The 14,144-nt window shown below is 35.5% G+C and overlaps 1 protein-coding gene across 3 annotated transcripts; it reads left to right on the forward strand.

Moving 5' to 3' along the window:
* The first annotated feature begins 2,540 nt into the window (after positions 1-2,540).
* Positions 2,541-10,059, forward strand: LOC135606176 (uncharacterized). 3 transcript variants are annotated; one of them, XM_065097033.1, is made up of 8 exons: positions 2,541-2,904; positions 4,425-4,491; positions 6,084-6,130; positions 7,260-7,301; positions 8,197-8,284; positions 8,993-9,126; positions 9,218-9,316; positions 9,543-10,059. In XM_065097033.1, exons 1-8 carry the CDS (start codon positions 2,683-2,685, stop codon positions 9,618-9,620), a joined length of 777 nt encoding a protein of 258 aa, XP_064953105.1. In that variant the 5' UTR covers positions 2,541-2,682; the 3' UTR covers positions 9,621-10,059. The 3 variants fall into 3 exon arrangements, with proteins under 3 accessions (XP_064953105.1, XP_064953106.1, XP_064953107.1); XM_065097034.1 differs by having other exon boundaries at positions 7,260-7,280; XM_065097035.1 differs by lacking the exon at positions 7,260-7,301.
* Positions 10,060-14,144: the final 4,085 nt, after the last annotated feature.

Raw genomic sequence — 14,144 nt, forward strand, 5'->3', positions numbered from 1 at the left:
CCTAGCTAACACAATAAGCGATACCACCACCTTAATCGTGGTCAACAACTCAATTGACACCAGCACCAATGCCCATTGGGGTTCCCTCACCAAACACAATACCAATATCTTAAGAGCGCCTGAGGCCCGTTGAACCGTCAGTCGAGCAAGTATCTCATTCCCCAACTGTGAAATTCAATGGACTGTCATACTACCACTCTGTTCTACCTGAATCCCAAACCCAATTGATTGATTCGATAAATAATTTCTTGAGGATCCAACTATGACAAATAGACTAGCGCTCGGAAGAAATACGATAAAAATTCCAATAATACAAGGGGGAATGGTCGACCAACCCTACCTCAAGTCGATCGCTATTCATAAGGGACATCGAAGAGGAGTCGATTTTGGCCAACTTCTGTCTCCCATAATTAGAGGCCTTTGATGGTATTATTAACATGCTAAATTACATCATTGTTTTTCATACTCAAATGTTATTATAGAATACTTTAGACATCCTGATGTGTCATGCATTCCAAACTATGTTAAGAGGCTCAATATGAGAATAGTACACTCGTCTAAGGTCGTTCTCTATTAGTTCCTTTGTTCAACTCACTTAAGAATTTGAGCTTCACTTCATCAAAAATATACACTTGAAATCATCGGTAGAAATGCTTCTTGGACTTAGGTAAGGGAATTAGGAGATGCTCTCAAACTTTGTCATGTGATTTACCAACGAGAACTGAAGTGTGCAAGATGTTCATCCATCGTTTGTAATACAGACCTTTGTTGCTCAAGCCCTCTCATCTTTTCTAATCATTGGTAGAGAAGCCATAGGCAACGATACCCAAGGCACTCCAATGTGTCAATCAATACATTACTGCTGAGGTAATGATCTAGAGTAAATACGAAGAGACACGCAAAAAGGCAAGATAGGATTAGCTACAATCATTGCTAACCCCAAGGTCACCACAATGAAAAAAAAGTGATTGACTCGAGTTGCCTCACTCAAAGCCTAAGTCAACCCTCATAAATATGACTATAACTGAAATCATTTTACAAATAAAAAAGAAGGGACTCTACCCTCAACTGAGGTAATCAATAAAAGCATCATCGTCGACGACCTTAGGCACACATTCTCGATGATGTAAAGCTTGAACTCTTTTGTTAGTTGAGCAAAAAATCTAACAGAGAGCGAGTTTAAATGAGCATACCACTCTCTTGTCGGGCCTTTTAAGATGGTCAGGAAAGCATGGCACATTAGGACATTCAAAGTGCCATATAGTGGCATATGAGTCCAGAAGGTGACGGCGTGCTCTAGTGGGTTAGCAGTGCCGTCAAAAGCTTCCAATGATGAAAGGTGAAAGTTTGTTGGGATCGACTCCTTAATATCCTGGAAACATAGTGACAGACTCGAGGTGGGGTTGACTTGCCCATCACCCTTAGATTGATGAAAGTCTCGGTGCATCTCTTCTAAGTACTAGTTCATTTGCTATAGTTGGATCCTAAGAGAGTTGTCCGTTAAATCGACCGAGTGGGTCTCGGATTCGAGTACAGTAGAGCGGTGGTGGAATGGTCTATTGAACTCTATGGTCAGGGAGTAGGGCACTTCCTCGGTCGGTGGTTCGATGGGCCTTAGATACCTCTAAGATGCTGGCAACTCATTGGGTGGGGGACCCCAACGAACGTTGGATGCTATTGGTTGTCGAGCTGTCGAAGGTGGCTAAGGTGATAGCATCGCTTATTGGGCTAGCCGAGGTAGAAGTAGGCTAACGATCTACATTATCCCTGCTAGTGCTTACACTTACTAGGTAAGATTCAAGAATGCATCGACAGGGACAAGTAGATAGTTTCGAACCAAAATGTTAGGGGAAAATATCGTTAATATCTTTGTCAGCACGACATGGCCTTGATCCGTACACACAAAATCGTTCGAAATTGAAAGCATCTTTTCCTGACTTGTTACCTCCACGAAGACTAGAGTAGGGAGAGGCTTCCTAAGTCGATCCCTCCAATACTTAAGTTAGTATTTAGGTTCACTTCTATAACTTTAAGTTCTTTATATCCCTTACCTAGAGTTAAGGGTGTGTTTTTATACAGATTAGAGGAGATGGAATATCTTAAAGATTTTACAAGAGAGGCGATTTGTAATTAGCCCGAGTTGTCCCATGGACTCTCGAGAATATTCCATAGGGGAGTCAATTTATAACTGTCCCGTGCTATCCTTAGACTTTCGAGAATATTCTTATGAATATTTTATAGAGGAGGTAGTTCGATAATCGACTCGAGCCGTCTCTTAGACTTAAAATTTTTATATTTCCCATCATTTTTATATTTTCATGAATTGAAAATTTTTTTTCTTTCTTTTCTGTCACAGCATCAGCTCTGATTTATTAACAAAAACAAAGAAATCACCTAAAATGTTATTCGTCTCACATTAAAATGCATCATCGAAATTATTTTCGTCTGTATTTTTTTTTAAAGAAATTTTAAAAAATAATTACATCGAATATTATATATATTTTTGGTACTCGGTTATAAAGGGCCCCAAACCTGTTCCGGAAGCATCCCGATGTGGCCGCTGCGCGGATCGACTCTGTGGCCGCTGCGCTGTGTCGTCTCGTTCCTTGGAGGCGAGCCATCGGACCGCCCACTGCTACGGCGCAGGTAGGGAATCCTTTGTGCGCAGGCGGCCCGGACGTCATGTCTGCTCCAGCCGTGGAAGGCTCGGCCGCCGCGGCCTTCCGCTCGGTGCTCTCCCGGGTCCATCAGGCAGCCGAGCGGTCCGGCAGGTCGCCGGAGCAGGTCAGAGTGGTGGCCGTCAGCAAGACGAAGCCCGCATCCCTCCTACGTCAGGTCTACGACGCCGGCCACCGCTGCTTCGGCGAGAATTACGTCCAGGAGATCGTCGAGAAAGCCCCTCAGGTTCCGCCACTCTCTTCTCTTCTTAGTCGCCGCCGTGGATTTAGATCCTTGAATCTGTCTGATAAAGATCGGCTAGTATTGGCGAGCTTCGATCGAATGTTCGGAAGTCTCAAGACGTCAGTGTGGATAACGGATTGTGTGGTTAGAATAAGATCGAAACCCTAAGTGCGTGATGTTAATTTATTTCATCCTTCCAATATCTTGATTAAAGTTCTAATCATTGTATGCTTTCAAATATCTAACTCTATCTATCGAGATTATGTTTTGTGAAGGCCGAGAACAGTACTAGAGTAGGATGGTAGACAGTTGGTCCGATATCATCCATTTGGAGATAGAATGTAAGAAAAGCATGATGACTGAAGAAAAGGTGGTCCATATTCGTACATCGATAGAAATATGTGAATTTTGATGGATTAGCAGTGAGTTTTAATTATTCTATGCATGGTTGGTTGAATACCTAAACCGTCTGGAACAAGGAAGAGAACTTAAATTTGTAGCTCATGGAATCATTGAGGTAGGGAAAGAGCAAGAGAAGTTAGTGGATGTGCAGAAAATTTTGTAGTGACATTGTTTGATCATAGAATATCCGAAGATATCCTATGAGCAAAGCACCATTCTTTGCAGCCAAGGATCATGGAAGCTTGAAAATGCTAGAATTTGATGAATTATTACATCTGTCTGATTTGACCTTTGGTCGCCGGTCTTTATCTAACAAGTATTTGCCAGGTCAAGAGAAACTTGATCTGTGACCTCACAGTTGAAAGGGAAAGCATAAATAATGTAGCGGTCCCAGTATAATGGACGGAACAATGTCAAGAATTTGATGCAGCATTTTTCTAATCTCAAAATGTGATGTAACTTTGTTGTATAAGTTGCATCACTAGGATGGTGTGATTGAGGCCACAACTAACTTTACTCATAATGGTGAAGCCCAGCAGTTATCTATCGTACACTTTCACATGGTAACACAGAACCACATAAAGAGATAATACAAGCCATGATTAGTTGTTCATGATGATTATTCTAACTCTAGCTACAAAGTTGCATACCTAAAATGATTTAGTTATTGTAACACCATGTTCAATACAGCCCAGATGAGCACTTAGTTTGATTAATAGATTCTTTGATGCAGTTGCTTATATTCACACATGATGGTTCCTTGAGGAGAAACATTCTTATAACTTGTGTTGCACATTCTATAATTACTTATTATTTGTTGAAGACCAATTACCAATAACTTCTGTGCAGATTCTGCATTTCTAACAAATGATACGAGATAAGGATAACATTAGCTTTTCCATGTTAACTTAATGGCAGATTATTCAACAGTTGATATGCAACCTGATTACTTATTGCACTTATTTATGTCGATTAGATATTTTTAAATGTATATTCCTAGTGTTTTAGAGTAGGCAAATTCACATGCTTACATAAAAGAAAGTCTCATTTTATTGTTGGTAAATATTAACTGTTACGTCATTTTCAGACATGAAAATTACAATGGTTTCATGCCTTTTCAGCTTCCTGTGGACATTGAGTGGCATTTCATTGGAAACTTGCAAAGAAACAAAGTCAAATCCCTTCTTGGTATTTTTCTAGAAACCATTGTTAAGTCTTTGGTTGGTTCATTCCATTAAGTTGGACTTTAGCTTCTTTTTCATATTGACTACTGAATTTTTTTTTCCAAATATAGGTGATGTACTACTGTCAAAAAATTTAATTTTATGATTCCACCATATTTTTGTCTTGCTTATTGTTTTTGTTTGTTTTGCATTAAACACTAGTTCAATAGTAAAATTCTTTGATTGAATTATTGTTGTAAAATGTCTCACGTTTTACCTTTCATCTATGGTAAGGCGAGAAGAACCAAGTAGTACCTTCCAAAACATATAGATATAAAAACCCAATTTCTTTTAACAAAACAAACTATGAGAAAGAAACAAAGTAGTACTTAAGATTTTACTAAAGAAACAAAAGAGTTCAGGAGCTTCCTAAAGAGAATTTTCACGTGAATATACTAATCAATAAGGATTGGTATGTCACATATGATATACTACAACAATAAAGATGTAATGATTTAAATATCGGCTATATGGATCTTTTGCTGTCATTAAACTATGTAAAGGCATATTCTTAGTTAAACTAAGAGAATTTATCAAAATCAACACGGATTTGATATATCACATGCTAAACCTATACGGTGCGATATCAATGTGAGACCATGCTTTTGAGGATTCTGAATGAATTTGGATCATCTATGATATATCTTATGATCACGCACATTATCTAAGACCATGATAATGTATGATGAGTATAGTATCTCAATGAGAGATGGTATACGACAATTAGTCAACTAAGTACACATGTTTCAATTAAAAGTGATGCATCTTAACCTAATGATTCATAGACAATTTATCAAATTTTTGAAGAAATGTGATCCCATCAAATAAACCTAAAACCACATCAATTGCCATCGGGGAGCGTAAATTCTATTAGCACCAATATTTGGTTAAAAATTATGTCTGATATATTCTCAATGCTGACCTTATGTGATGATATTTTGTAAACCTTGCATCGTGAGAGCATCGGATTAGTTCCTATGATGTCTGATGGCTGGTGCATATGGATGAAGTAAGTAGCCCCACCCAAGCAATTAAATGGCTCTTGGACTGGCTGGCCAAAATAAGGCATAAATAATTGTCTCGTGCCTGACCTATATCCCCACCTATACCAATTATGCACCAACCTGATACGAACCCATATCATTTTGTACTGTTTTATCCCATCAAGAACGTGTTTTTGGTAAGCATAGCAAAATGGTCTGTGTGATGATCTCTTAGAATGTTATTTCTGTTCCTTGTGAATAGGCCATATGGAAGACCATTTTGCATGGAGGAATGTGGACTGGACTAATTTCTTGGATTCACATGTCATGCCAATTTGTGATTAAAGCTGATTGACATGCCAACATTTATGCAGTGAGCTCATGGTTGATTCATTTGATGGAAATCTGTGAAATTTCTATATGATTTATGCTAAATGATACTGTATTATGTTACTTTGTGTTTAGTCAAAATAAACATGTTTCTTCTTTTAAGCTAACTCTGTGCTTGATAAATCCTATACCTGTCTGTTGTCAATTGTGTTAATTCTTGATATAACCATTGTCCATAATGCAGCTGGTGTCCCAAATCTTCATATGATTGAGAGTGTAGATGATGTAAAGGTAATTTCAGTTTCATGATTCGTTCTTAAATGTGGCTGATGAGTGTGCTAACATTAGTCAAATTTAACAAATTTTTCTTTTTTTATATAGCCAATTCAAGTTCTAAGATTGTTCGGTGATTACTTAGCCTTGTTTCTAGACAGAAAATTTAAAAATAATCAAGGATTACCGTATCTTTAAGCTGAGTGCCATGTGCCTTCTATGGGTTTAAGAATTGCCTAAAGGATCAGATTTGTTGTATTTATACTTACTGTTCTTGTATCATTTGATGATGCAATTTAAATGAGTCTTTTCACGATGCAAATATGTTTTGATTTCTTTATCTTTTAGTTTGCAAAGAATACAACAAGATGGCAATTATACGCAAAGTCAACCGTTTTTTTGTAATGTATATAGACTAACAAATACTGATCATGCATAGATAATATACAAAGATGAGAGAATAATAGGTTTCAACATAGCACTTACTGCCAATGACCACCCGCAATTGCTATGACTCTTAACTACCAACTACCTTTGTCATAGAGAACCAACATCCTACATCAGAAATCAACTTTTCATTGAATGAAGAAAATCACAACTAAAATCCAATTCTCAATTCTCAAGATCCCAAATTACATTATTAGGCAGCAATATCTAGCCCGGGGAACACAGGACAAATGATAGATCTAGTTCACAATGTCTCGTATCTAAGTTTGTAACTATAAATCTGATCACAAGCCCAGCATGTAGATCAAGCAATTTTGCTCAGTTAGGTTTCATATTGCCAGTATTGTTAACATACACTATTGTACTGAATGGTAACCTATTTTGGTGTCAGTATTCTCAATGTCATTTCCTCCTCTTCTCATCTTATTCCCTCTTTATTCCCCCTTTTTTTTCTTAGTTTGGTTTTATGTTGGGAATAACGTTTTAGGACTGTTATCATGCCGAGTTCTACCAAATGGTTTACCTATTGCCGTGCCGGTATCCTCTCCACCCTTTTCCTACTTTTTCCTCCCCTTCTGCTTTCGCCTTCTTCTCTAGCAATAGTTTCTTTCCTCTCTTTCTTCATTTTTCTCCAAATTACTTCTTTTTTCGTCAGATTTCTCAAACAGCATGAGTTTAAAGCTTTTCTCTCTTGCTGCAGGACAACTTTCCTGAGAGGAAGGTTGGTTTTCTCCAAACCAAGGCAAATCTGAATCTTGTTACCACATTTATTACTTCTTTTTGTTTAAGAATATTTTCTTTTTGTGTGCTTAGATTAAGGCTAAAATTTCTCGTTTCAATCATGTCTTATTGTTCAATTAAGGCTAGATGCCTAGATCTATGTATATTTCTTGCAGAATTATTGACAGCATCTGAATCATTCTTGCAATCAGAAAGTTTGTTCATCACAATAAATGAACAATAATTTGATGAGGATGATAAAATTTCTTCTCCATCTGATTGCGGTCTCTGTGAAGTCTGGAATGATGCTAGGGAGTTGAACAGTAGCATGTTTACCAACAACAGTGGTTATTAATATTCAACCATGTTATGTTGCAGACATGAACCCACCTCCCTTGGCAACAGTCATTCCTTTAGTAGTAGTAACCATGTTACTAATAGGATATCACTTGTATCATAAATAAGTAGTGTATTTGTAAGTTGACTAATATATCTGTGATGTATGGTTCATAATGCATATATCATGTATCATGTATCATGTATCATGTATCATGTATCATGTATCATGTATGATGTGCTAACATTATGCATTGTTTCTAGTCTTTTACATGTGTTTTGATATATGATTCATGGTAGCTTATACGAATGTGTTGTGCCTTGTATTGGTGGGGGTTTTAGGGGAGAACTTATATTTAACTTACTGTATGACAATCAATAGTGATACCTGACTGTGATTTAAACCTATTTATCTTCAACTTCGAACCCTATAGCAAATATTTTGTCTCAATCATTCTTATGTTTCCCACAACCACCATATTATATCTCTGCCAACAGAACTATCAGCAATTTAGCAATAAAGTTAAAGCTCTATCATCTTTAGCTATATGTAATATTGTGTCTTTCCATCTGATCGGCAGATTGCTAATCATGTTGATCGTGTGGTTGCTAGCTTGGGAAGGAAGCCTCTGAAGGTGTTGGTGCAAGTGAATACTAGTGGAGAAGAATGTAAGCAGTAAATATGCTAACTTTGACGATAACACTGCAACCAGTACAAATTCTGTTAACTTTCTATGGTTATTTATATTATAAGTTACTTGGTTGACTATATTGACTTTTTTAACCCTTGTTTTCTTCATAATATACACTCTACTATCATCTTCAGACCTTTTTGACTCAAATAGGAGCTCTTAATCATTTGACAACAGATGATATCCAATTGCTATAGTGTTCCTTTGACATTCAATTTATTTATTAGCTGTGTTGGGTCACCCAAATAACAATCTCCATCACAGAAGTATCTTCAATCTTAGCTTCAAGCAAGATTCTGTGTTTCTGGTTATCCATTATTGCTCACCAAAGGAAATAGTTATCTTGAACATAGTGAACAATAACTAAGGTTGATTTTTCCATCTTTTTTAGCATGTCAGAACATGTCAAGATGTTGGAAGCCTCATGGAAGTTTTTTGATGTAGATTTTTAAGGTTGTGTCTGACTGGGTGAAGGGCATCCAATTTGGTTGTTCAGACGACGTAGAGGATCATGATGCAAAGGACCTCCAACTTGATTGTTCAAAACTTTTAGAAAATTCATGATATCAGGACCCTTGACAATTAAATGGACAAATAAGATTGTTCTTTGCTTCTATTTCTGACTTTTGTACTCAAATGGTGGTTTAGTAATCTATTCACTGAAAGACCTTCCATTATTTGGCAGCAAAATTTGGTGTTGATCCATCAGGCTGTGTCAATCTCGTGAGGCACGTGAAACTTGGGTGCCCAAATCTCATTTTCTCTGGTCTAATGACTATTGGCATGTTGGACTATTCGTCTACTCCAGAAAACTTTAAGGTACTGTTCTCAATTTAGCTTGCTATTCCGGAATTTATCCACACTGTTCATCACCTGTTCATCTGACTCTTGGTTACATGTCTGAGATCAGACACTATCAAATTGCAGGGCTGAGGTGTGTAAGGAGCTCGAAATACCAGAGGAGCAGTGTGAGCTGTCCATGGGGATGTCTGCTGACTTCGAGCAAGCTGTAAGTAATTACAAGTTTGAAAGTATATCCTACAGATTTAGACTAGCAATTTGGACATAGTGTTGGTTGTGCTAGAGAACCTAACTAATTCATTTTGATATGAAATTTCCTGTGGAACAAAACTGAGCCGCCTCATGTACATTACAAAAAGTCGGATCATATCTGAGTTTAGACCATTCTCATACTACGGTATCTGAGCATGACATGTGTTTATGGATCTCTGCAGATTGAAATGGGCAGCACAAATGTTCGGATTGGGTCAACAATATTTGGAGTGAGAGAGTCCAAAAAGAAGGATAAATAAAAAGCCAATGAACATGGTCTTTTTTGCACGAGATCGGCTAAAATTTGCAGGCTTAAGCAGAATGCAAGCCTTGCTTTTGATCTTGCGCTCGGTCGGCAACCACGGTAATAAGTTATCAGTTCACTATGTATCTGTGGGGATCCTTTTCTGCCACAAATACAGAGTTTTTCAAAGAGTTTATGATAGTTTGCTCTATATATAAATATGGATCAGGGATTTAAATCAATATTAAAAAAAAAAAACTTCTTCCCAATTGAAGCTTACAGGATTTAAACTCTTCATATCGTGACTCCTGGAATTATCATCTTGTAGTAGTTAGTGTATGAGCAAAATGAATTATGTAGAAAGTGTGCATATTAAAAAGAGAGTTCGACTATGGATTAATTTTATATTATACACAATGAAAAGAGTTGGATGAAATATTGGGTTTGATTGTTAATTTTTGTTGTTGTTGTTTTATTGTTAATTTGATAGTTTAAGTAAGCATTTACATCATGTCAAGTTTATATTAAAGGGTATACGATTAAATCAATACTTAAATGATCGAGTGCAATCCAATTGGTCAACTTTGTCAACCCTATAATTATATGCAATAAATAATGTTATGATTAGTTCTACAAACATCGAGGAAGAGACCACGGTGTTCTCCTTTCGTAGCCAAGAGGTAATTTGAGTATTGATTTATGGTAAAAGAAAACACAAGCATGAATACCTTTGTTAGTGATGACATTATCTCGTAAATCCCATCAAGTCATTGGAAAGGGATCTCATGTCAAACGTCCTCAGTTTGAAATTGATGCTAAGTACGGGACATACGACCTCAGTTAGTTATTTATATCTCCGTTTGTGCTTTGTACTTCGAGATTACGCTAACTACGTGAGTATGTCAAACGGCATAGGTTATAATTATGTTAGGGTAATTTGTTAGCAGGATTCCGTTCCATTTAATTGAAACTAGATATGAAAAATCTCATAAATACCTATTAAACATCTTACTCAAATATTCCTAATTTTCGATACCAAAATTTGCTTAATATATAAGTTTCATTTAATTGAAACTAGAAATGAAAAATCCCATAAATACCTATTAAACATGATATTTCTAATTATCGGTATCTCATAATATAATATATGAGTTCCATTTAATTGAAACTAGAAATGAAAAATCCTATAAATATATATTAAATATCTCACTCGGATATTCCTAATTTTCGGTACTAAAATTTGCTCATAATATATGAATTCCATTTAATTGAAACTAGAAATGAAAAATCTCATAAATATCTATTAAACATCTCACTCGGATATTCCTAATTGTCGGTATCTCATAATATACGAGTTCCATTTAATTGAAACTAGAAATGAAAAATCCCATAAATATCTATTAAACATCTCATATTCATAATTGTCGGTATCTCATAATATATGAGTTCCATTTAATTGAAACTAGAAATGAAAATTTTCATAAATATCTATTAAACATCTCACTCGGATATTCCTAATTGTTGGTACCAAAATTTGCTCATAATATATGAGTTCCATTTAATTGAAACTAGATATGAAAAATCCCATAAATACCTATTAAACATCTCACTCGGATATTCCTAATTACCGGTATCAAAATTTGCTCATAATATATGAGTTCCATTTAATTGAAACTAGATATGAAAAATCTCATAAATACCTATTAAACATCTCACTCACTCGGATATTCCTAATTGTCCGTACCAAAATTTGCTTATATGAGTTCCATTTAATTGAAACTAGAAATGAAAAATCCCTTAAATACCTATTAAACATCTCACTCGGATATTCCTAATTGTAAGTATCTCATAATATATGAGTTCCATTTAATTAAACTAGAAATAGAAAATCCCATAAATATCTATTAAACATCTCACTCGGATATTCCTAATTTCCGGTACCAAAATTTGCTCATAATATATGAGTTCCATTTAATTAAAACTAGAAATAAAAAATTCCATAAATAACTATTAAACATCTCACTTGAATATTCCAAATTGTCAGTATATCATAATATATGAGTTCAATTTAATTAAAACTAGAAATGAAAAATCTCATAAATATCTATTAAACATCTCACTCGGATATTCCTAATATCCTGTGCCAAAATTTCCTCATAATATATGAGTTTCATTTAATTGAAACTAGAAATAGAAAATCCCATAAATACCTATTAAACGGATATTTCTAATTATCGGTATCTCACAATATATGAGTTCCATTTAATTGAAACTAAAAATGAAAAATCCCATAAATATCTATTAAACATCTCACTCGGATATTCCTAATTGTTGGTACCAAAATTTGCTCATAATATATGAGTTCCATTTAATTGAAACTAGATATAAAAAATCCTATAAATACCTATTAAACATCTCACTGGATATTCCTAATTACCGGTATCAAAATTTGCTCATAATATATGAGTTCCATTTAATTGAAACTATATATGAAAATTCCCATAAATACCTATTAAACATCTCACTCGGATATTCCTAATTATCGGTATCAAAATTTGTTCATAATATATGAGTTCCATTTAATTGAAACTAGATATGAAAAATCCCATAAATACCTATTAAACATCTCACTCGGATATTCCTAATTGTTGGTACCAAAATTTGTTCATAATATATGTCTTGACTTTAAACTTGCTCTTAACGAGTAATTTACATCAAAAATAAAAATAAATAAATACTGATTTGACCATCAAACAATAATTAGATCAAATCAATTTAATTATATTATAAGTATTTTTTTTAATTTTTAAGTTTTCACTTTTTCTTGCATAGCATTTTTTTTTTATTCTTGCATAGTACCTTTTATTTTTTATTTAAAAAAGATACATTATCCCCACCTTCGCCCCATCGATCGTGACTCCTTATCGCCACTTATCACCTTTATCATGTAATGGTTACCTCGTCGCAAAGTCTTGTTGCTTTTGTCATGCAGGTGACACTATCTAATCCCTCACCCTTGTTTACTTTGCCTCCATCATGATCGATGCCCTCAACCACCATCTTGGCCCTCTCCCTCACTCTTACCTTATCCATCGTTATCGTCGTGCTGCCAAAGTCGCATCGCACTCGCTGGCCTCTTTCCCCTTTACCAAGGTTAACGATCGCAATTGAGACGAGGGCCTTAGCGACATGAGCACAATTGGTAAGAGCTTAAGTGGGGCCTCATAGTGGCGATAACATAAAGGTAACGGGGCCTTGCAAAGGGACGAAATCATTGAGGATGACAACAAGGATCTTACTATTATGGATTTAACTGGTTTTACCTAAGCATGTTGGATTTAGTCTTCCCGAAACCTCTTATGATCCTTTAAGTAATTATTTTAGTAAACACTTTATGAACAATGTAAATTACAAATAAATTTACAAACTTTAAATGATCGCTCAATAAAGGATCCAAGGTGGTGATCAAAAGTCTTCGTAAATACTCACATAATACTACTCACATAAACCACCATACTAACTCAAATGTTCATTCAATCATGTGTCACCCGGATAGCTTAAGATGTATTGGTTGATATTTTATACCACTATATAGAATTAGAAAATCTTAAAAAATGATGTCTAAATAAATTATTTCTGAATAATTTTATCTTATATGATGATGATTATATACAATATACGTTTATATGTTTAAAACGATCAAAAAATTAATTAAAATAAAACTATCAAATTTACTATATATATGCTGTATGCTACTTAAGATATGAACAAAATTGAATGATAAAAATATAATAAATATTATATCGATATCTTATTTATGGTTTTGTCCGTGATGACGGTGGAGATAACCCATCGCTTTCGATGGCGTGGGGTGATGAGATAGAGATGATTCCGATGACCCGAAGGTAGAGGTAATCTCGTCTTTAAAAGAAAATAAAGAGGCACCGAATAAAACAAAAACAATGGTCAACGCAGAAATCCACCTCGCACGCACGTGTCTACCAACAAACACGTGGATTCCCACAACCACTACCGTCCGTCGGCCACGGCCTCCGGCAAATCTATGGGCTGTTTTCCTTTTTGGACCCACCTTTTGTTTGACTCGGTCAAATATCTTTCGCCCGTAACTCACAGCCGCTGCATAAAATTATAGTATTTTGATTCACTAAAGTTATAGTATTCTAACATTGATTAGCTATTCGTGGTGGCAGTTTTATCCTTGCGAAAATAGAGGATCTGATCTGTAAACAGTCAAAATCTGATTTCTTTTCGAAAGATCATCCAAAAGAATATATTATTATTATCATCATCATCATCATCATCATCATTTCTGCTATCATTTCAATGATGATGCAGTGTACCGTAGATTAGAATAACGGACAACGAGTAGAAGTCGTTTAGCTTTCTCATCTTCTCTCTTCATCTCTCCTCTTTCATAAAATGCTTTCAGCTCTCCGGATTTGGAAGTCAACTTGCGGATTATGTTATGGCGGGGCTGCTAAGTCTGCATACTGTCCGTGTGCCACCGAGCCGCACTACC

Source organism: Musa acuminata, chromosome BXJ2-2 (assembly GCF_036884655.1).
Source record: "Musa acuminata AAA Group cultivar baxijiao chromosome BXJ2-2, Cavendish_Baxijiao_AAA, whole genome shotgun sequence".
NCBI classification, from domain to species: Eukaryota; Viridiplantae; Streptophyta; class Magnoliopsida; order Zingiberales; family Musaceae; genus Musa; species Musa acuminata.

What these genes read in the sequence shown, in the direction of transcription:
- LOC135606176 (XM_065097033.1), top strand. Translation starts at nt 2,683, where the DNA reads ATGTCTGCTCCAGCCGTGGAAGGCTCGGCCGCCGCGGCCTTCCGCTCG. An exon ending in AGAGTGTAGATGATGTAAAG is followed by an intron (nt 6,131 to 7,259) that starts GTAATTTCAGTT and finishes CTCTTGCTGCAG; the next exon opens with GACAACTTTCCTGAGAGGAA. An exon ending in TTGGTTTTCTCCAAACCAAG is followed by an intron (nt 7,302 to 8,196) that starts GCAAATCTGAAT and finishes TCTGATCGGCAG; the next exon opens with ATTGCTAATCATGTTGATCG.